This window comes from Epinephelus moara, chromosome 24 (assembly GCF_006386435.1).
Source record: "Epinephelus moara isolate mb chromosome 24, YSFRI_EMoa_1.0, whole genome shotgun sequence".
Taxonomy (NCBI): Eukaryota; Metazoa; Chordata; class Actinopteri; order Perciformes; family Serranidae; genus Epinephelus; species Epinephelus moara.
The window spans coordinates 19,822,720-19,847,255 of record NC_065529.1 but is presented as its reverse complement, the minus strand read 5'-3'; the positions used below and the strand labels follow the sequence as shown (position 1 = coordinate 19,847,255).

Sequence of the window (24,536 nt, the reverse complement as noted above, 5' to 3'; positions counted from 1 at the left end):
AACAAGTGAGTTTTGTTTTCTGTTTGGCTCCTGGCAAGATTGAGAGCCGGGGACAAAGGAATGAAAGAGTTGAAAGAATGGACGGATCCCCTTTGGCTCCTTTGTGTCAAGTCTCTCGTCTTTTCAGACAGAGCGTCCATCCGTGTGATTTAAACGTATTGTCAGGGATTATGTATTAATTCATGCCTCATGGACATAGTGGAGAGGAGATTGTCAGAGGAAAGTGCAAAACAACAGCAGATAAATAAAGAAAAATTCACCGTCATGTAAAATAAATTCCGAGAAAACACTCTTTGAATGCGTAATGCGTAATAATATTAGAAAATATATGTATTTGTTGCTTAAAATCAATAATAAATGAGGACTGCTCGGGCCCTCGTGTGGGACAGCAGCTTGTCAGCGCTGAGGAGGAAATCACAGCGCCGAGAGGAGAAGTGTTGCCCGTCCCAGTCCCCCGTTGACATTTTAGGAATGATAAAAGTTCCGCCTTGCCTGGAGCTACAGCCTCGCTGGAGCCGGCCTCCGTCTGTGGCAGATTGCCTTTGCTCATTACAGCAATTATTTTACTCCAATTTAACCCCTGCCTGAATGGCAGGGAACTCAAGAGAAAGCCTTTAAAACTGCTGCGGAGTGGCCTGTAATTTTCTCCCTATCTGATCCCCTGTTTTGTCATTTAAGTCTTCCTGATGGCAGAAAATGACTCCAGCGTGCATCACAGGGATGAAATATTTTCTTTATGTGCGCCGGTAATATGTTTGTACACATGGGTCCTAACACCCTGTCTGCTCCATAATGGGGGTGTCACTTGGCTTATTTTACACCCTAAACACTCCATAATGACACTCTGGTGGATTGTTTACAAGCAATTTAGCCTTGAGAAGCAATCTCCAATATTTATCGGTGTGTTTTGAAGTCAGCACAACTGGTTGTGTGTCCCCCACCTCCCCTCCTCTGCACACATCTCCACCCCCTCTAAACTCTACTGGCGCCAACAAAATCTAGGTTAGTTGTTTCAAAGCAATAGGCAACAGCTGTAGCAATACATTCCTGCAAATAATATGTGACAAGTTTTAAATGCACAGCAGCACTGGGGGGCTGTAATGCGTGCAAGTGTGAAAAGCTTAAACTGAAGATGTGTGGACAGTAGATTGCCAATAATGTCATGGTGTGGATCACAGAAAGACTGCACCCTTCTCATGACACTCCCAAAAGCACAATATATAAATTATGCTGATCAGTATTCCTATTTTCTATCTTATAGGCCTGATAATAATTACCCCTGCTGCTTCTTTTCCAAAATAAGATTGCTATATCCATAAAGCTGTAGCACTCACAACAAGCCCAAACTCATTCCTAAAATTATATAAAGATTTGTAAAATACTTAGCATTACCCAAAAGTAAGAAAATATTATTTCTAAGCACTGTTTCTCCCACTGCTTTGCAAAAAGGACTGTGAAATAGCCCAAAGTCACCATGCACGTGTCAGTCAAAACGAACAACTGCTTAATGAAAAAGAATAAACAATTTATTGTTAAGTTATGTCACAAATATATTCATAATATAAATGAGGATATTCTTCAAATATACATTATTTTACAGTACACATATCCCTTCCGAAGGGAATCATTCTAACAACAGACAGTGCTGTTATAAAAAGAAAAAAAAACCAAATGCTGTGGTTCTCCAAATTCACAAAGAGCACTCATTGACACTGGGTTCAGTAACCCACTGTAGTTACGCATTTATAAGAATGCAAAAAATGAGGGGTTATTTTGCAGTGTGACAGCAGCCCACTGACAGGATGACAACCCAGCTGGTTTAGTCGGCCTGAAGGTAGAGGAGTGGGCTATCTTTGACACATTATAGCACGCAGTCTAGTGTCCATACTTGACTGTCCATTCGTGACATATCTCAGGCCTACAAGTACTAAATAGTGTCCACCCCTGTGCCGCAAAAATCTCCATCTTAAAGTCATTTAGTCTCACATTCAAATTATTTTCTGAAATAAGATTTGCATCAATACGTTCCTGATTGGCATTATTGTTTAGGATTTAAGATTAAATGACTAATAAAGCTGGATTATTTTTGCAGTGTGTGAACTTACTGGCGAGGTCAAGAGAAGTGGATAAACTTCAAGGTCCTCAGAAGGGGGTCTGTTTGGAGGTCTTGGCCCCCTGAGAAGATGTAACACTGAGCTCACCGCCAGGATGCCTCTTTATTTAGTATTTAGTGTCACCTCACCTGTCCGAGGAGCCCCCCCTCTCTCTCGCTCGTGGCCCTCAGAAAAGTAGCCTAACCCCCCCTTGTGTCCCACTGCACGTGCCCCCTCGTCCTTCGCCCCTGTCAAGCGAGGTGGTACATACTGTATCCGACGTGAGCGGCGTACAGTCCCACAGGGGAAACCGGCAGCGAGTGCCTCTGGAACGGGTGCGACCCTGCGTAAGACGCGGGGACGTGCGCACCGAGGGGAAAGGAAATCCCGAAAGCCGGAGGCAGCATGGGCTTAGCTGCCATTTTCAGTTTTTCAAGTTCTGCCTCTTGGAGCCGCTTGGCTTTAGCTCTCCTGTTCTGAAACCAGATTTTGACCTGGGTCTCCGTCAAGTTGAGGGAACTGGAGAACTCTGCGCGCTCGGCGATGGAAAGGTACTGCTTCTGGCGGAACTTCCTCTCCAGGGCGAGCAGCTGGGACGTGGTGAAGGGAGTCCGGGGCTTTCTGTTCGTCTTGTGTTTTCGCAGGGGACAGGCAGGAGGACTCAACCTTCCTGTGAGAGGACAACATTAATTTAAGACCATGGATTGCAATGCACAATGCCAAATACACACAAATACACTGGGTAAAAGTCAGAAAATGTTAAATACTTCGACTAAGAAAGAAATTATATTCCACAAAAGTCCAAACATGAGCATCAAATTATACATTTTTAATATAGATGTGATTATTTCTATAAGCTTTGCACTGACAGCACACTTACGTGGAGGTGTGGGAGAGAAACGAGGACTCTGCAGCCACGAAGTCCTCTCATTACTGTCCGGGCTCTCGGGTTTAATCAACACGTCTTCTGGCATATTCATGATGTCGCCCACAGAAAACGAGGAGCTCATGGGTAAAGCAGGAACTGAAGTATCCAGACTACCGAAAGAGCCCATCCTGACGCCCTTTCCCAGCGCATGAGACGTCCCGGGCACGGACGGGGCATCCGGAGATGCGACCTCTCTGCTGGGTTTCCTATCAGCCATCAGCGCCTCGACGCTGAAGGGCAAAATAGCAACTTTGGGCTTCACGGTCTCCTCTGCGGGACTCAGGCTGGTCTGCATCTCGCCTCTGCTGACGAGAACCGAGCGGGGAGGGAGGTCTTCGGTTTTCAAACCAGCGGTCAAAGCTGACATGGCGATCGATGGGGCCATACAGGTCCGACTGGCACGGGTGAGATGGCTCGTCGACTCGCGTGGGCACAGTGGAAATAGTTGCAAAAAAGTTACTGCGGTGCGCCCTAAGGTGACGGTATCCTCATGTTTATGTGACCAAATTGGAGTGCAGGGCTATAATAAGGCAGGCGTGGAGAAGGAGGCGGCCAATCAGGGGCGAGATGGGCTGGTACCTTTTGAGAGTCAAAAAAAAAAAAAAAAAAAAAAAAAAAGTGGGGAAGTTAACAATAGTAACTTTTTTCTTTTTTTTTAAACAAGCAACTTCACATAAACACAACAAACTCCTAATGGGCCATAGTTTCATCAAGACTAAATCCCACAAAATGATGTTAGTGTACCCTATAATTATCCTGCCATTACCTTATTGACATTTTATAATCGGGGCATTATTTCTATTATTACCCACCGTGGTTAACCTTTCCTGTCCCAAACATTTTGACATGCTTTATTCACATCCACCCATATGATGAGTGATTTTGGCCAAAGCTTGCTTGGAGTGAGTCTTGAAAGTTGCACAACAGTTTACTGCTGCCTCTTTATGTGATGAAGCTCTCGCAGCGCGCTGTTTATTGATGGCTGCGGGGCTCTAATCAGATTGAAACACACAGGCCTTCGCAGTCATTTAGGGGTAATTATCGGGCTTGGGGGAGGGATCACTAGGATTTTTCCCCCTTTGACTACATCCATTAAAGTCAAAAATTATGTGGAGCCTTGGGGGGGAAGAGGGAGGAGGCAGCGTGGAGCCAAGGAGAGATTTAACCCAGGACTGTCATTGATTTACCTGGCTATACTGTGCACCTTCTCATTATCTGCAGTCCCAAAAAGAGGGGATTTTATATTTTCAATAAGGCCTGCAGAAAACATACAACTGGATCCATTTGTTATATTTCACTCAGAATGGAAACGCACGAGATAAAGTTTCATTTTGCTTTAAATTCTCGCGTAAAGACATGGAAATAGATCACCTTTTCTGCTGTGTAGCCAGTTCTCAGGAAAAGCGTCTGCGTCGCTAATTGCCAAGCATAAACAATCTGTCACGATTTGTCAGTCTCCCTAATGGGCAGACAAGTTATGTTGTTTTTAGGCGCCAGCAGCGCGCGGATCAAAGCGCTCGGCTTTAGGGAGACTATTGAAAAAGTTGAACCCGCACCGAGAGCGCAGCACCGCCTCCTCCTCTACCCTCTACCCGCCCTAGCCCAGGGACACTGAGCCATTCAGCCTGAAAAATTAGCTTTTTCTCAGCCGATCGCACGCCATTTCCATCTATTCAAATGAGCGCTATAGTCGCTGTAATAGCAGGCTCCACGGAAGGAAAAGGTCAGCGCCCACTGAAGTTACTCTCAGAGAGTCCTCTGCACTGAAAAGGATTCCTCTATGCAAGTGTCTCCCAAGATACACATTAGACCGCAGATCCGGAGGAGGTGTTTGTTGCTCTGACTTTGCGCACGGAGCATGCGGGGCGTTAAATGCAGTGGGGATTGTGAGACCTCAAACCAATCATGCTCATAATCTATCTGTCACTGTGCCATAGCTTTACCAAGGGAAATTAGAAATAACCCTCTCCAGGACCACAGAGGTACCGCCGCCCTCGTATGCCTCATAAAGTTTCAACTTGTTGTGGTGTAGCCTAGTCATGGTTCACATGGTAAATGGCTTCCTTCATGCGAACAGTGCAATCAACATTGAAGGTGACACAGATTTTACCAGGCAAGCAGGTGCCTGTTTTGCATATGAGCCATAAAGATGGCACGATAAGGTCAATTATTTGCTACTTGGTGAGGGCATGGTCTGTAGGGGAAGTGAATCAAATGAAGGGAAATGGTGTTGAAAATAATGTTAAAATTATTAGAATAATAAATCAATTTAAGTTATTTATCAAAAGTATTTCTTGAACAACAGGTAATTTCCGGTTGCCACATTCATATTTAAATCGCAGCCACAGGTGTTCCCTTGTTGTTTTGCATTTTACAGCTGATAACCAGGTTCCAGTCGCTTTACAAAAAACTTAACACACAAATCTTAATTTATCATTTCCTCTGCAGCACATCCTGTGTGTATGTGTGTGTATGTGTGTGTGTGTGTGTGTGTGTGTGTGTGTGTGTGTGTGTGTGTGTGTGTGTGTGTGTGTGTGTGTGTGCAGGTAGCAGGGCCTCCGCGTGCAGCTGCAGTGTGTTTGGAAACACTTAAAGCCTCTAACCTGGAACGAGTGGCATTGCTCCGCAAAGCTTTGAAGTCACCGGAGTCTCCGGGCTGCCGCAGTCCGTCTGAAGACCCCCTCTGCTCGGAGGCTCCAACACTTAACCCGTCCTCCCGACACCAACTCGTTAAACGAGTCTGCGTAAACACAAATAGAGGCGCACGTGAGGCGCATTACCGCGCGCTGCATGTTTGGTAACTTGCAGCAGCAATAACGCATAGCCTGCTAATTTCTGCTCGTGGCGTGTGCTCGTTCAGAAACTCATAACTCACATGTTTGCTTGTGGAAACACTGCAGGTCTTATTACTGCATCTCCAGGGTTTTCTGATTTGATGATCAGAGGCAGAGATAAGATGACAAAAAACTGCACTATAATTTATGATGTCTGCCTCACACATTTTCTCATCATCATTTGGTGATTTAACTGTGATCTCGACCAAAATTTGATTTTAATAAACACCCATTTAACCTGATTGTGGGCCCTGGTTGTTGCAGCATCCTCCAGTTTATTTGTCTTGTGAACAGAGGGGGGACAGCGGTGCTGGAAAACAATGTTGGTGGCAATTAGCATCCCAAACAGTGGCCTTTAAGAAGAGCGATGTGCCATGGAGAAGACGATTACCATACCGTTTTATTTAAATCCCGAGGCAACAAATGAGGGCCGAGCTGGGATACAAAACAACTGTAAGGCTCATCGGGCCTTTATTTCACTTTATAAACTACTTTGATTCCCAGTCGGGAGGCAGGGACTCCAGACAAAGGCCCATTGTTGCCTCCTCTCAAAGTTGTCTTAACCCTTTTCATGCAAGGTCTGTCAATTTAGACTGTAAAGACATAAAAGGGAGTGTCGATGTCAAAAGGCATTTTCAGGCAAAATATTTGCACTTGGTGCAAGTAAATGACTTGCGTCTGGAGGACAATGGCGCTCATGTGAGTATAACTCCTATATCCTGGTCATATTTTAGATTTATATAGTGACATTTGCGCCTGCCCTTGGGATATTAATGGGAGATATAGTCAGAAATGTGTGATCTCATTTTAGCATTTTAGCGATTTGAAGTTAATTTGATAACAACTTTATGATGCACCTCGGAGAGATGAAAGAAAACAGCCCAAGGTCTCCATAATTATACATAATGTATCTTATTTCAAAGCAATTAGCGCAATCAGGCGGATCGGAGCACTTTGCTGCCAGTAAGTAACAATGCCTCACGGTCATTTAAGCTTCACCACGCCATTCACACTCTGGCTCACAGGTCAGTCTGCAGACTTGAGTCCATTTGGCAGGTGGATGTGTCCAAAGTCCAAAAGTCACCAGCGAGCCAGTTCATGTCCAGTTAAACCCACAAAACAACATGTTTGTATTACAAATGTGGAGGCCTATTTAACTCTTAAATAATGCAGCATATGCACGAGACAGCAGGAGATTATGGCATTGCATTTTCACCTTATATTGAACATATATGACATCCTGAATGTTTAAAATAGGAGTGTGCAGCATTTTAAATATGTTAATATCAATAATCAAAATAAAATATGCGGATCATTTAACAATAATAATTATTGATGTGCAAACTTCCAAGAAAAATATTATTTAATTGCTAATATATATTTATTATTGTGTAACTCAATTATTGTCATATCCAGTTGCTGCACAATTAACATAAATATTAAAATAGGTAACCATCTATGACAGCCATGTAAATGCACATAGCAACATTCAATATTATTGCAGCTCTTTATGTTTCAGAGAGAATGAGCACTAGCTGAGCCGAGCCCAGCTCTGTGTAAAGTCCCTGCAGCCTCGGTGAACAGCAGGCAAACAGCAGCTCGCAGAAGAAATAGACTCCAAATGTGAAGGCACGCCGGGTGACGATGATAAATGCACGTGAAGCGTCGGCGATTGCACGCGGCTTGGAGAAAGAGAAGAAGATGGTGATGATGAAGAAGAAAAAGGTGGAGGAATATAAGTTTTTTCTGCAGCTATTGACTCCCTAAGTCAATCAGATCCACCGCTTTGTGAACTTTATTCCCCATTCATCTCCCTCACCTTTCCCCCGGCTGACAGGCGCGATGAATGTGTCCCACGGTGATGATAAAAAACCTCGTGCGGCTCAGAGAGAAAAAGGCGTCGTCGCCAGCCCGGCGGGGGGCCATATTGTTACAGAGGCTGTGCAAAGAATTATTTGCCTGGCATGGTTTCAGAATCACTCGGAAATGATGCATGATGATTTAAGATTGTCTATCGATATCGCTGCACTTTTGTCTCTGATATAACCTGATGCACACGGCACTGTCTCATGGCCTATTTTCTCTCCACTGTTTTTCGGGATATCTTAAAAAAAAAGCAAAGCGAGTTTTGTTTGATGCTTAATTTTTTCGGCATATCAGCTGAGTGTAAAACAGTTGGACTGCTCGAATCTGATTGGCTGTTAAAGCCGCAGTAGTGCTTCGACACACACCTGTGACCGCATCACTGCTGGTTTAAATATTAATGCGCTAATTGGAACCACTTCAGCCTACTTGTATGAAGCTCTAATGCTCGTCGGACAAATATCATCGGAGATAATTAATAGCCTACTAATGATTTATTTAGAATATATAATCTATTCTAAATAAATTAAATAAAGTGGGTATTTTTTACTCATTTTCAGGTGTGTGTAACCATCATAACTCTTTATACAGCTCTAAAATCAGTGGCCTGAGATTGGCATGGCCTTTTAGTATTTTTAAATATGCATCCAAAGATCAATATGTATTTATTGAAAAATCACATGGGACTTAACCCAATTTTATTCTCAGTTTTTAGCCATGATAAAATAACTGCACTTGATTTGAGTGATGTGCACCCCTTCAATGATGAGTTGCATTTTTGCATTAAATTAGGCCTACTTTAATTTTTATTCGTGTTCTGGCAATGTTTGAAAATAATTTCCAAGGGATACATCCACCTAACATTGGCTAACTATTTATATTTTTACACATTATTATATTACTCATGGTCTTTATTCAAGTATTTCAAATTTACATTTAAAAAGAATAATTATGAGGGATTTTTAAGTAATTAAAATGCTAAAAATCATATTGTAGGCCCATGTAGCCCAGAGAGGTTTATATAGAAAGCATGTCTGCACAATATTTCGATTTCTCCCCTTCGTGATCCACCCACACACCCACACACGCACAGCTCCAGTCAGATAGGATCACTATCCCTCACACCCTGACCTCTGCATGACTTTAAAATCAAAATAATTCCCCCATGTGAGCGGCGGTATCAGTGTTTCTGCCTGCCGTTCACTCCTCTGTGAAACTTAGATAAAACTGCGGCTTTTTAAATTTACAACATTTCCGCCGCTCAATCAAAGGCATCTCAATTACCCGAGGTATTGGTGTGAAATTGAATTATCGCCCCTTTATTTCTTTCACGCCATTAAACAGGAAGCATACTAAAATCATTTGCAAATCACTGGCCTGGGTAATATGATATAGGCCATCTAAAACGGACTGATTAACTAATGACAAATCATGGGATTTATTTTGATAAGTCCATCATTTGGGCTTTTCAGGCACCGAGTGCGCTTGTTGATTAGAAACTAAATAGAGTCTTAAATGAAATGCTTAATAAGCGCATAACAAGCAATAGTTTTAGCAACAAATCATTCCTGTAATCGGCTGTGCGGGGCTTCAAGAGGATGCTTAATGATGAAGTAAATGATGTGGAGCATCAAAACGCTGTCACCCATATTTCCAAGCGCTCAAAACAAATTGCAGGAATAATGAAAACATGTTCAGTCTTATTTTAGAACAGAAATACAGCTGCAACCACTATTTATACTGATGCTACAACTACAAGTATTATTATAGCAATGTATTAATATCAATATTATTATGATTGTGAAATAATATATCCCTAAAATTGGGTGATTTAATATCTTTTAAATTGTGTTTGTTATATTTATTACAGTGACTGCATCTGTTATACCATTCAATTTGAATTTAAAAAATAATTTTAATGTTGCACTGGAAAAGAAAATGAACATAACAGGACATTTCATGCAAAAACCACTAGGCCTCTCTTTTGATGTTGGCAGTACTCAATATGATATCTCAAAAATAATGAACTAAATATGATCAAAATTACAGGTTATTATGTTTGAACAGATACTGTTTCCTCTCTGAATACCATCAATATTTTCCCTCTCCAATGGATCAGTTTTCCCTTGGAAATCTATAATCATTTCCCAATTTCATCAAGATAGGCAAGAAAAAATAACCGAAGGTAATTGTGTTGGAAATTAACTCTGTGGGAACTGACATCAGATAAAAAAAATAGATTCTGAAATGCAATCATAAGGATTTATACAGCGGTGTGTGGTTCAGCCATTTTAAAATATCACTGCAAAATCTCTGCCTTGCCCTTCCAGTGACACCATGTACATAAACCATCCCTCACAAAAACCTTAAGCCCATCATTTCGGGCTGTTCCCTCCCGCTTTAGATCTGGCCAAAGAAAAGCAAAGCAAAACAACAAAGGGGGGCAGAATCAGGGGGTTCGTCTGGGAAGTTGCACTGTGGACGGCAAGCCGCTGTGTGCCCTGTCCTTCAGATCACAGCGTAGCAGACTTGGCTCCATCCTAATCTCACAAGTCTCAACAGTCTGCAACTCAAGTTTATCCAGAGGGGGTTGAGCCTCTCGTAGCCCCCCCATCTAACCCGCCCCTGTCCTCCGCCCGCCTCCACCCAGAGGAACACTCTGTCAGTGACCCTTTGCTGACTCGAGCTGCCTAATCCTTTAAATGTGGGCAAAGCCTGAAATGATGAGGAGTTGGGCTTTTTTTATACAGGTGATGTCCTTTGCTTCTCAATGTTTCCCTGTGGCCAGCAGGATCAGCCTAAAGACAACAGGAGATCCTCTGGTTGTAATGGGCCGGGCGGTGAACCCCATTGAGCAGTCTGCAGCAGGAATGCTGGAGGATTTGTGCCACATTCAGCCATGCAGGCCATTATGGTACATCCCCTTTGTTTCTTTGTGAGCAAATCTGTAATCAAGACGGCCGGTGGTTTAGCTCGTCACAAGTTTTATTGACCTGTTGACAGTCACACAAAGTAATACTTGACAACTGAATCAGATACAATATGTGGAAACTATGATCGGTATGGGGAAGGAGTAGCCCAATCAATTTTACAATACCTCTTTCAGCATTAACCACGAGTTTTAGTTATATTTTGTTTGCAAGGTGCCATGAGTTTTTGGTCTGAGTTTGTGGTGGCCTCTGTGAAGCGTCCTGGGTCAGGCTGTTCTCACTCACTGTTTTCCACTTACCCCTACGGAAAGTAACACACTATAATTTATATATAACCCATGTAATTGGGAGCAAAACAAAGTCCATGTAGCTAGGCAATGGGGGTGGTGGCTGGGTCAAACATACACAGGACTTTGACAGAGGAGACCAGTGTTTATGTCCCGTGTTAAAACAAAAGTCAACACTTTATAAGTCAACGAGTTATTTTTTCATCATTTATGTTCCTAACATCACGTCATGATGTCATCACATTGTAACTTTAGGTAAGAACAAATGAACAAATACAGGACTTTGACTCAGGAGACCAGTGTTTCTGTCCTTAGTGAAACCAGGAGTCAACAATGAGTTATTTTAAGTCATGTACGTATGAAACATCACATCGTCACATTGAAACATTAGGTAAAAACAAACCAACAAACACAGGACTTTGACCCAGGAGACCAGCATTCATGTCCCGTCAGCGTGTTAAAACAAAAGTAAGCATTATTGGGATATTTTTTGTCATGTGTGTTTTTTGTAACTTCATGTCATCACATTGCAACTTTAGATAAAAACAAATCAATAAACACGGGACTTTGACCCAGGAGACCAGTGTTTGTGCCCTGTGTGAAACCAAAAGTCAATGTTATTTTAAGATACATATGTGTGTTATATCATGTTGTCACATAATGATTCTTTTCCTAAATCTAACCTAACAGTTAATTCCAAGGATATCATATGGACTGTAGTATGAAGATAAGTTGACTGGGTAGTGTATTGAAGCCAATGAAACCATACTGCGCCTGATGTTGGATAAACCTGCCCAGTAAATGACTGGATGACTGATTTTACCAACAGTACAAACACAGTGCCGAACTGGTAGCGTGTAAAAGTGAGCAAATACATAAACTATTTTTGCTTTAGTCAAAATTGCACTGTGTTTCTTGTAGTTTGGCATAATGCATGGCATTATGCTGTTTGTATGTAGGTCAGGAGGAAAAAAAGTAATTTTAAAAACAGGCGTTTAAGCTAATTTATAAGGTCATCTTTACTAGTTTCCACATCTGTCACTGCCTGTTTAATGATGTCATCGCATGTCACTTTATAAGTAAATCGTTTGCCATTTAAGGGTGTTGTCACCCACTGGTGCGTACACACCAAAGATGCCCCTCCAGTCACAGCTCCTCTCACAGTGAGCTCACTCGGGCAGCAGCACATGTACCCACCTCCTTCCACAACCCCACCTCTCTCCTATGGGAGACATATTTAATTTAATTAAGGCCTGTCAACGCTATTGATTTTGGCACTTTCAATTATGGCCCAGCCGTTTATGGGCTCCATGGGCTGTGGATCTACTGATCTGTGATGAGGGGGGGCCCTATCAGCGCAGGACCACATGGACGAGGAGCCTCTCTGTCTTCCTTATGGCCCTGCGCTGTCTGCAGGAGACACTGACGTATGGCCGTTGCCTCTGTCCCACTCCCCTCCTGCTACCCATAATTAATCCCTCATTAGACAGGTCTTTATTGTTTAATTTGTGCCGTTCGTAATCAAATTGGGCAGATTAATTGCTACAGAATTTAGAAACGGGGGTGAAAAATAACCACTTTTAATTGCCTTCAGGTTTTATGACGCCCAGGGCTCTTCAGAGAGCCATCACCAGACACGGTGAAATATCTCACACCCTCAAGAATTTTCTCTACATCAGTTTTTGAGTGATGAACCGTTATTGAGGTGCTCTTTTAGAGAGCACGGCTGCTTAGCAGAGGCTCATTAAAATGTTTCTCAGAGATATATTTTCCCTTGCAGTCCTAATTGCAAAAGTCAACCTTACAAATTCTTGTGTTTATTTATGGTCATGGCCTTTTGCTTGTGTTCTGTTTGTGAGTGCCGGCTGGTCAGTGTGTGTGTGTGTGTGTGTGTGTGTGTGTGTGTGTTTGTCTGTCTGTAAGAGAGAGGTTAAGTAAAGTGTTTCAAGGAGGTGTGCATGGGAGATAAATTGTGTATGTGTATATAAAAGTACTTATTAATAGAGTTACATGATATAAGAACTTTCTGTTTGTGTTGAGGAAGTATTGTTATTATCAGTGCTTCCCATAGTATCTCAGCTTCTCATGGTTTCTTCAGAGTGCAGTGGAGAAAAGTGATTCAGATGAATAGAGTTAGGTGTGACAATAAAACAGTAACAAGCTATTTGCTTGACACATTTTTACAGCATATATTTAAGTGGTGACTAAAGAACCAGTAGCTGCTGACACTTAATAAAGAAATAATTTTGTACGCTTTGCACAGGCACCTTGTAAATGCAGATGTAAGCCAGATTTAAGTGAAAACAGAAATGAATATTGCAGTCTCTTTGTATGGGTTAAGGTTCACAGAGGTGACTGAAAAAGTAAAGGTAGACCTTTGTTCTGGGTGCAGAATATACGAACTGCTTGACTTTTGCATGTTGTGTAATTGCAAAGTGAGGTACATGCATGAATTTAAGCTGCACTCATAAGGAAAAAATATTCTGAAAATTAAATATGTGATGGGCTTTCTTTGATTACAAAATAGTGACAGTATGGGTGGAATATTCATAATATGTATCCCAAACAGAGCAACAAAATAAGGTAGGAGAAACAAGTAAGACTAATTATTCATGATGTTATTGCATTAAAAAATAATTTAAAAAATACGATTGCAAAGCTGATGTTTGTGAAAATCTGTTGGCTTTAAAAAAGCATTTCTAAACTCTTTTTTTTAAATGCAGCAATAAATGCAGTTTTTATGCATATACTATACAGGATACCTGTGTAAACCTTTTTAGAGACACTGTTCTGTGTGTATGTGGGGTTGGCTGGCTGGGTGTGTATGTGTATGCAACGTGTCATGTTTCAATGACATCATTTAATGAGAGCATTGATGTCAAAAGTAGGGTAATTGCGTCGGCTATCGTGTCACCATACACCTTGGCAATTACAGCGTCACTCAACGATTATGGTTCATTATCTCTCTGAGAGGTCGGCAGTCCAAACAATGGAGTCGCACAAACCTATATACTAATTGCTAGCAGACACAACTAGATGTGTGGAGCCAGCTGAAGTGGTATATATTTAGCTTCTGTTGAGTGTGTGGGAATTATGAGGGTGAGTTACACAAATATGATTATTAAATTTCACTTGATGGACAGATGAGCATAGTGAGAAGTACAAGTGTGCTATTTCGTGATGAATCGAGCTGTTAACTGCAGTGTAGCCGGACAGGATTGGATGGCTTTGTGGAAAATACTAAGAGCCACTTGAATGGTGGAATTAAGGGTAATTGAGAAAAGGCTATCGACTCCAATGCTGACCCCTTTTTAAGATGAAAAGTTGAAGAAAAGTTGGCTTTACCTTGAATTATTAAATCCAGACGGGACACAAGTGATCTACTCACAATGGAATCTCTTTGGGGCGTGATATGATTTATTAAACTTCTCTTAGTTCCACATTTGTAGACAAAAGTTTTCCCAAGGACGAGCTGGTACTGTCCACGATTTGTACCCTCGCTAACCCCTTTGCCCTCTCTGCTCCACTTGAGACCATATAAGGCAGTGCGGATTCCTCTGGCTTGCATGCTTCATATTATCTTCACATCCCCCTTATTCAATATCTCTGATGATTATCTTTGTTGAAGCTGAGGGCCATGACCAGGAGCCTCGGTCCTTTTATGCACAACTGGATCTCCGTTTATGTTTTCTGTGTCATAGTGTAACAGTTGTGTAATTGGTTTTGTTTCCAACAGATGGTTGTTCACTGTTACTGCAAACTATTACAAACTCAGAAGTGATTGTTTGGAGACATGCAGATTTAGTTACAGTTTATTGTATTTTGCTTCAGCAGGTTCAGATGTTTTACAGGAAGGCATGCAGTCAGAATTATGATTACACCGACCAGGTGATGACATTCAAACTCAGACGACATCAATGAATAACTTTTATATAACAACACTTCAGTAAGTCTAACGTCATGCCATTCAGCCTCACTTGGCCTGAAATTCTTCTGGGAAGGTGAAAGCAATTTGGCAAGTACCAAGTGGCAATGACCCAGAAAATTTCAGGCATGGTTTAATTTTTGCTTGACTTGTTAATCCAAGCATATATCAACAGTATTTTTCCTCAGTGAGTCACTTTTTTACAAGTATAATAGCCCACTTAAAGGTGCAGTATGCAGTTCTGGAAAAAGGTAGTTGATTGTTCTTGATGAATCATCTTTGCATACTTGAGTTTGTTTTGGAGTTCCACAAGGTTTCTACCATTTTTTTTCCTGGTCAAAGGGTTTTTTGGGGGAGTTTTTACTTATCCGCTGTGAGGGTCCAAAGGACAGAGGGATGTCATATGCTGTAAAGCCCTCTGAGGCAAATTGTCATTTGTGATATTGGGCTTTATAAATAAAATTGAAATTGTAATTGAATTGAAGTTTAAATTGTTGAGTCCAAGCGGCAAGCTTCAGGGCTGAAAAAAAAAGTCAATGCTGAAGTGTTCAAAACTGCAGTTCCTCAAATGGCCACTTGAGGCCGGCTCCAAAAGTAAGTCATTGCTCATCAACTCCCATGTTAAAATACCTATCTTTACAGCAGAATTAAACATGTTTACAGGCTAGTACAAAACAACTGTTAGTCTGTATAGCTAATTTTCCTATTCATGACAACTGTGCAGGGGTGAATTTCTATATAATTCATTTGTTTAAATTTGATTAAGGCCTAAAGTTATGCATAATCCTGGCAGTGGCCAAACTAAGTGACAGGCTGTCTGTGGATAGCGTCCTCGGGCTCTCAGTCAGATGAACCTCTTGTCTTAATATGGTCACTTGTAGCTAAAAAATCTGAAATCGGCCACACAGCTGAAACACATTGTAACACATGGTTAATATTGTCAAATGGTCGCGGTTAGGTTTAGGCAGCAAAACTACTGGTTAGGTTTAGAAAAAACATCATGTTTTGTATTAAAGAAACTACATTTTTTATGTAACATGAGTGACGTAATTGAGCAACGACCAAAAGTAAAGTGTTTAACATTACATTAAAATAACATTGTCTTAATATCTTCACTGTACCAAAAATTTATATCTTCACTGTACCAAAAATTGACAATAAACAAAAATTCAACTAATTATATAAAAGAAAAATGGGAATCGGAGCTCAACATAAAAATCTCAGACAAAGATTGGCAAAATATGTGGAAAATGCATCAAACATCCACCAATTCGCGGATATGGAGGGAGTTCTCCTGGGAAAAATTTGATCAGATTTTTTATCACGCTCAAGGTCAAGAGTAAATATTTGAATGTAAACCTACCATGTTGGAGAGAATGTGGAATATTAAACACAGATCATGTACACATATTTTGGAAATGCCATAAGGTACAGATGTTTTGGAAAATTGTACATGTAACTCTGCAAGAGATACTAAGGTATGACATTCCTATGAGCTGTATGGTACTCCATCTGTGTAATTTCACGGAAGACAATGTACATGCAGGGGATAGGTACCTGGTTAAAATATTGTTAATAGCTGGCAAAAAGGCTATAACAAGGAAATGGGGTAAAGTAGATCCGCCGACCTGGGAACAGTGGATAGAGATAATAGAGGAAATCTATACAATGGAAAAACTGACGTTTGAGATTGCAAGACGCACAGCTAGAAGACAAGTGGCTGAAATGGACATTTTTCAGGACCTTGAATAGCGACAGACAATTGAAAGGACAATTGATATAGAGGACGAAACTGTGAGAATGGATGGACAAAAAAGAATGTAGCTCCCAACAGGACATTACTCTTTCTTTTATGTTCTTTGTTTGTTCTGCTGTCGTTAATGGCACGTGTGCTGTGTTTGTTTATGTACATGTAAAAATGAGGAAAATCAATAAAAACTAAAGTGAAAGAACAACAACAACAACAACAACAACAACAGTGACTTTTGGTTTCACGTTAGGCACCCATCTGCCTACCCTTCCGTTCGCCCTGCACAGACTTTCTCACTCTTTATACTACATCAGTTGCTCTCAGTATCAAGTATTGGTTTTAAAATGTAGTTGGACTGAGCCACCAACCCAAAGCATTGGTATCTGATGACCTGGGAATGAATACATTATTTTTCTGCAAAACTGCATTCTGCACTCCATCGTTACTGATGATGGTTTAATAACCAGAGCTCTGGGGGCAGCAAACATTCATTGAGCAGCTACTTTGTCAGAAATACAACAGAAGAGCAACCAGTGTATCACTTTATAGGGCAATCAAACAAACAGACAACTTTTTCTATCATGCGGTGAGCAACCATGATCTGATTTGAGCTGCACAGAGCACAATAGTTTTGGACACAACAGCAAAGTATAGCGAAAACAGTTTGTTGCAGAGAAGTTTTGAGGTACCAACTACTCCTTATTTAACAGCTCACTGTGGCTGCCCCTCCTTGTTCCATTACTCCCAGCAATATTTAAAACTGTTCAGCTATCAGAAAATGCTGATCTTGCTTAGAGATGCACTGTTGAGTGATAGGTGACCTTTTTTTAACAAATACTAGCATTTTCTGTGAAAATGTCAAATACTCACCCACATCCAAAATATTCATACCAGCAGCAATGCGACAGTTCCACCATTGCTGTGACGTTGTGACTTGATGTCTGTTCTGCACAAAGTGATTGGTGGGTGCCTTTATTCACAGTGCGAAAGTTCACAAAAATCAACCTCATACTGGAAAAAAAAATTTGTTGCTTTTTTACCACAGATTATTTGTGTTCTGTGTGAAATTATTCCAAAACAGCTGTTCTAAAAAATATATTGATGTGAATTGATGGCAGCAGAAAAGAGCCAGTGTGTAAAGGCCATAATGCTGGATTACATGCATACATTGTTTTATGGGTATCTCTCATGCATAGTTTGAAACCAGCAAGGGAATGGCGGACCTCACCACTAACAATGAAATCTATTATATAGTGAGTTAATTACAGAATTTAACTAGAATGAATGTGTATTGCAGGTCATGAATTGAATAACATATGTGTTGATTTCATGAAACTCTTACGGATTATATGTGTAATTTTTCTTTCCAAAACACACACACATCCTACACACAGTAAGACTCATTATGAGCTGGGGTTGCATAGCTAATTATAGTTGTGTTAAGGCTGCGATGGCTAGGCGCGCTCCTCGCTGTGTGGTGGAGCCACAGAGGCTGCACAAACATCTCCTCAGAGGCCCCGCTCCTTGTTTAATGAAACATCGCAGGGGCCCTGCGAATGCACACAGAGAGGCACAGCACAATCTGATGGACAGTGTCACCGGGGCCATGCCAATTATGTTTTCAGCAAAAGCCCACCAACCCCTCTCCCCCCATTCATCCATACCCCCCATCACACACCTCCTCCTCCCAGCCCAGACATAGAATAACAGGACAGAGATATGATTACTAATCTTGCCCCCCAAAAGCCAAACACTAAAAATGTTGGGATTTGTTTGTTCAGTCATCAAGAAGTGTTTCAAACTGAAGTGTGGGTCTGGAGGGATGATGGTGTAATGAGAGTTTGCAGCTTCAGATGTTTGTTTTTGTTCTGATTGGATTGCGTGAGGCTTGATGTGTCTCAGAGTGCTCACTGGTCTCATTATGGCTGTAGCAATCTACTTTTAATAGCAGCAATTTGTTGGGTATACCAGGATTGGTGTCATGTACTGTATACAGGACTGCATAGACACACTTTTATTCTGGACAAGGTAATGTAATACAGTAATTATGTTTTCTGACTTGGTGGCTGGGTAATGTGCTGTATGTCATGTTTGCTGTTTGGGAAAAGTCACCAAAGCAGCACCTGAACATCCATCCTCCACCTTGTGCGTCTCTGCTCGCACCCACATGATAACTTCTTCCTCTCTCCACCTTTGATTGTCTCCATTGAGGTGCAGCTGCTGCTCCTTCCACATGGATGACGATGTGATGAAGCACTCTTCTTATGGATCCATTCAATTTGCTGGCAAAGGTATTACATCCACCTGACTGAGGGGGATGGATATTTCATTTATCAAATTCTACGACTGTATAGAGGTGAGACATCACATGTGTAGCTGAACAGAGAGCATGCGACAGGGGAATAGAGAAGAAAGCAGGTATTGAGGGGGGCTTTGAAGATGATTTAGCTTCTGGATTGAATGTAAATGTGATCAGAAGAATAGGCACCAAGAATTATTGTCTACCAGAATAGGATCCTTCTCTCTGTCAGTTACACCTCTGTATTGCTGCAATCATTAGCCCTGCTTTTATGTGGTACCTGCAGTTGCACAGACAGTGACTGGAACGCTTAAATGTGCATTTTATTAATTAGAATTTAAAGGTCATCATTGCAAAATGGTTTATTTCACAATAATGACCCACTCGCCGTACATTTTCCTGCTTGTTACACAGCTACTCTTTTAAATTTTAAATCAGATTTTCTTTATTTAAAAATGATTTCATGGCTTCTCCTTAGCGTCTATGATCAGAACTTGTAGCAATGGTCTGGTCTTTAGAAATAACAGACCACTGAATGCTGTAATTGAATCAGAATCAAGTACTCAACAGATATTTGTAATAAATTGATTTATCCATGTGACCCAATAATCCAAAAATAGGAAAATGAAATTATATGATGGTATTCCCATCAAAGAGGATTCTTATGCATTGGAGACTGGATTGATATGTCACCATTCAAAAGATGCAACCCTATTTTTTTTCCAGTCATGTGTTCCAAAATCACAAAGAAAATGACCATGTGCTTTCTCTTTTCTGTCTTTATTTTGCTGTGCAATGCAGCCAGGGAACCTACATGCATACAAAGGCAAAAGCGGGCTGTAAATGATCAGCGGAAGGCCTCAGAGTGAGACACGTGGTCATTTCTTTATTTTTGCAAAACAGGATTAGCGAGCCCATGAAAGGGGACGACACGCAAAGTGACACGATTAAGGGCGGTGTCAGTTTCACTTTACAGTTTGAGGAGCTCCCACTTCTCCCTTCCGGGTGAAGAAGCTCAGCGGAGATCAACCTCGGCCGCTCGTGAACCCTTCAGGCGTGGCTTTCCGTCGGGCTATTCGAGGCTGACACGAGGGCCTCTTCCACTCCTCCACCCCCTGCGGCGTGCAGCTCATTGGGCATAAGAAACACAATTAAATTCAGCGAAAGCACAACCGCTGACTGCTCGGCTGAGGCCTAATAGGCTTAAGAGGGGAAAATAAATCTAATTGCGTGTTATTGGTCTGAAGTTAATCCCCCATGGCTTGACACTAGACTGAGTTCTTTCGGCGGGTGCGTGAGGCGTGCGCCGTAGTTCTGGAGCAGCTCAAGATGGACTCAATGTGAAGAGTTTTGGCGGTAACAAAGCCAAGCGGCTGCACTTGACTCTTGACAGGGGCTGAAAACCACTAAAAAGCTTCCTAAGTGGCCTGTAAGTCTTATCAAGTGCGCACTTGTATGGAGAGAGTGCCCTGTGAGAGTCCGTACACCAATGAAATGATGATGTCAAGACCACAGTGCAGAGTGATATAAGGTTTCAGTGCAGTTTCATTTGGGGTGAGGGGATTATGAAAGCTTGACAATGTTCCACTGACTGCAGGCGTGGGAGGTAAGAGGCGGTGTTATGAATTTATTGTTTCATTACACAGTTTTGAGACATATTAGATGGGATTAATATGCAATTACTCTGTCCGCCTGTGACACATGATCTGATTTCTAAAGGCTACGTTAAACGAAGCAAAGCGATATAAAACACTTAAATTGCTGTTTGGTTTCTGAAATGGTTTCCAGTCCTGAAGCAATCCTGTGAACAGATTGTATTTTTTTCCAGCACCGCCATAATTGGAGCCTCACTTTTGCCCTTTTGTACATATTATTAAGTTGTTAAAACTATCAAGTCAGAGGTTGGGCTTTTAACCGCGTAGCCACACGCATTGTTAATCCTTTCTCTGTTATTTCAACTCGACAAGATTTGGCCTCTCTCAAGGTTTTCCTCTAAGTGTACAATACCTTTCAGCTGTGCGTATGGTCATGGATGTGCTGGTGCAAGATGGCTAAATAGCTGGTGGTGTAAATAGGACCCAGACGATTGAGCTCCAAAGTGGATGGAAACAGTTTTCTAACTTATTTACTTTGGAACGATCAGGAAAACCACCTATTTACTTCCAAGCCCTTCTTCTTTGGAAGATATAAGTCTGTCTTTAATTTAGTGAGCACTTCAACAACTCACTTTTCACAATGAGTACTAATAGCTCTCCCTTGGCTGGCGGCCCTGCGGCATGTGAGATACGTTGCATTGTGACGGCCTCCCCTGCTGCAAGTGGACGGCACAGAGACAAGTCAGATAAACCTCACACGGCACTGGATTCGGCTCTTTGCACGAACAAGTTGTTCCACCCCGCTGTTTAGACACCATCGGTGGCCACTGAAGCTCCAACTAGGCTGTAACTTCCCAACGGTGGCACGGCAAGACGGAGTGGTGGTTTGTGGTCACGTCAAACATGGATCTTTGCTAAAGCCTGATGTGTAAAAACATGACATTATCTAATTAGAGTCTTAAAAGGAACCTCCAGTGTTTTTTTTAATTGTTAGAGTGAGAAAAAGTGGACAAAGCAGCAAACAAAACATAATATAAAACACTTTCAAGTGGTGATAGTGATAAGTACCTATTGCTTATTAGATATTGCCAAGACAACAAACTCAGAGATTTTTAATTTTCAGGTCTCATCATTTTTTACCTGTTACATCGGGGACACAAAACTTTTGCAAGTTGACAGGAGGCCAGGAGCTATTTAATAAACACCTTTTTTTTTTGCAGTCAGTGTTTGCTGTTCTCAAATCCAGTCGCAGAAGCCCCGCACAGGTCAGATGTCCACAGGGGTGTTTCTAGAATTTGAGGATATTTGGGGTTCAGCCAGGACCTTTGTCGGGAGTCTAAGGGATCCTCCACTAGCACTTTTTTTTCTTTGGTAAACAAGCTCTATTTTTATGCTCTTTTATGCACTCTTGCACCTTATCTACATTCAAAGTACAAAAAAATGTTCAGTGTGAATCAATTTTTTTCATTGTGAATTATAAAATGGTCGGCGGGCGGACTTCTCACTTTCCTATTTTCACTGGCTTAGAATCCTATTTATAATTACATGTTTTTTAAATTTGTAATTCTATAATAGCACAAACACAACTTTTTTTCCTCCATCAAATGATGGAGGATTAAAAGCCTTCACAGTTGAGTTTAGATCGGCAGGAAAATGGCTAAACAGACTACACAGCTGCATAATTATTGCTGTGAAGTGCATCCAAAATCCATTTTTTTGTAAAGTTATCCAAAATATTATTTCACAGTGTAATTTCACATTGACTTTCATCCACGTGTTTAGATTGCATGTGATCACACAGCATTGTATGATGATATCAAATCCAGATTTCTACATATGCAGAAGCAGCTACAGTTTGCAGAGTCACTGTTAACAACTACAGACAGCAAAACATGTGATGAAGCTCCAGCTCTCCTCACAGACATCACATACAGATGGGGCAAGGGGTGCTTATCTTGTTGAATGGGAGTTGGCAGTTGATAATTAGCACAATCAGTCATGTTGTTTTAAAGGAAGGAATCTTCTTGGAAGTATCATCGAGTCTTTGATCACAGCCCGATCACCTGTCTACTTATCTGGACTGTTCTACACACGAGGCCTCTGTTTAGTGTTCAGATAGCGTCTTTGTTAGCCCAGTGGCTTCTTCCTTTGTGTGGTCAAGCATGGAGCAGATGAGCCTTGAAGAGAGAGTGGCCGGACTTCTGTGGTGAATGCGCCAAACGTCAGTGAAACCTGAAGAGTGCATGAGGATTTTCCCTAACACTGATAAAACCCAGATTTAGTGCCGCTCATAAAACACAAGGCAAATTGTGCGCTTATAGCTATCTACCTCAGGACCTGGTAATAGGGTCCACTAAATTTCCGTCTCAAATACCACTGCCAACTGAGGCGGATTTTTTTTTACTGTTTCAACTCTGTGGGTGGGTGGAAGTTTTGATCTTTATTATTCTTCCTAAAAGCAAAAACAACTTTGACTTTTCTAAATTAGTTTTTGATTTTTGACAAGAGTTTGTAGAACAAAATACACTACAAACATATACTGTCTTGTAATCTAGACATTTTTATTGGCTGATAAGAAGAATGTTTAGAAGAATTCCACATTATCAGTGTTTTGAAATAAGACTACATATATAGACTTTAATGTGGAAAAGTATACACATACATACTTCTAGACCAAAATCTGCAAGCTAAGGGGTAATAAGTGTTATCATAGGATTAGCTGGTTCATAAGCCTCCTTTCCGCTCTCATAGGTCTGGAAGAAAAGTCCTTTCACACGCAATTTAACCCAAAGTTCATATCCTAACGCATCGCAGCAATTATCTCAATAATATCCGGTCACATAAAGCACTTAAACTTGAGGAGTATGGCTAACTCTGAATCCAACCTATTGAATGAGTTGTTTACCCCCCACATCAAATGGTCATTGTAATCATTTAATTAGAAGTCATAAAATAATAAAATGCTTCTTTTCCTGCCATTGCACTCTAATTCTGTCAGGGTTATACCGTTTTTGCAGTCTTTTAAATACATTTAAAAATACTAGTGTTCTTGATTTCTGTTTCTGAAAAATAGTATGATCTGCAGGTAAATTTTCTACCCACTAACAGCCCGTCTCTTATTGACATCTGCTCCAGTCCAACGCCATCATTCCTTAACCACAGTGCAACAGTAGCTCGGCAGAGATGGTGTGGAAACAAATGTGGCAACAGAATCAGCCGGGGGCTCAATTTATGGCTCACTGAAAGTACGGAGAGAAAAGACAGCTGCACTTCCTGCAATTCCATGTAAAGCCCCCAAAACTAAGTTAATTATGATAATTACAACTTTCATCAATTCACTGTCACAGAACTTGGATTTCCTTACTTTAGCTCTATTTCTGAGACCGATTTTCTCCTCAGCCCCACTCTCCCCCCACCCCCGACTCTCCGTTTCTCCGTTTCTCTCCCACTCTCTCATTTCACAAGAATAAAGGGAAACAAGAATATTATTACAAGTAGTCAAGCGGGTAACTGCAGCCACGTTTTTTGAACAATAATGGGTACAGTGCTTTGTCTTGACCCTTGAAAATGGCCTGCAGTAAAAAGTAAAGTGAAGGAGGAAGGAGGAAAATGTCAGCGGGGAGTTTTATATGCACACATACATCTGAATATATAAGCTTGTATTTTAGTCTTTGTGTGTGTGTGTGTGTGTGTGTGTGTGTGTGTGTGTGTGTGTGTGTGTGTGTGCGTGTGCGCCTGAGACAGAGACAGAACCACAGACTGGGGGCGAAAGAGAGTGAGGCTGAGTGAGAGAGAGCAGGAACCTCCTCTGGTATCTAAATGATTACAATGAGTCCCTTTCAAGCCGTAGCGCCCATTGCTGTGACTTGATATGATTTTTATCAGATGCTGAAATGCTACATTACCAAGTGGGCAGTAAATTATGTCTAAACCAATTACAGTGGGACCCTGTGCGGCCCAACGGCCACAGAGGGCCAAGTGGGAGGGGATGAAGGAGGATGGAGGGGGGGGGGGGGGGGGGAGGAATGAGAG

At 41.5% G+C, this 24,536-nt stretch overlaps 1 protein-coding gene across 1 annotated transcript; it reads right to left on the bottom strand.

The window, feature by feature from the left end:
* Positions 1-1,504: 1,504 nt before the first annotated feature.
* On the bottom strand, positions 1,505-3,538 carry msx1a (muscle segment homeobox 1a). Its single transcript, XM_050039001.1, has 2 exons — positions 2,974-3,538; positions 1,505-2,763 (listed from the first exon to the last, which is right to left on the bottom strand). The coding sequence occupies exons 1-2, from the start codon at positions 3,404-3,406 to the stop codon at positions 2,345-2,347; spliced, it is 852 nt and encodes a 283-aa protein (XP_049894958.1). The 5' UTR covers positions 3,407-3,538; the 3' UTR covers positions 1,505-2,344.
* Between the last annotated feature and the right edge of the window lie 20,998 nt (positions 3,539-24,536).

Bases quoted from the DNA above. Each gene is read 5' to 3' on its own strand.
- msx1a (XM_050039001.1), bottom strand. From the start codon at position 3,406: ATGGCCCCATCGATCGCCATGTCAGCTTTGACCGCTGGTTTGAAAACC. The intron at 2,764-2,973 runs GTAAGTGTGCTG...GTCCTCTCACAG, and splicing joins TTTCTCTCCCACACCTCCAC to GAAGGTTGAGTCCTCCTGCC.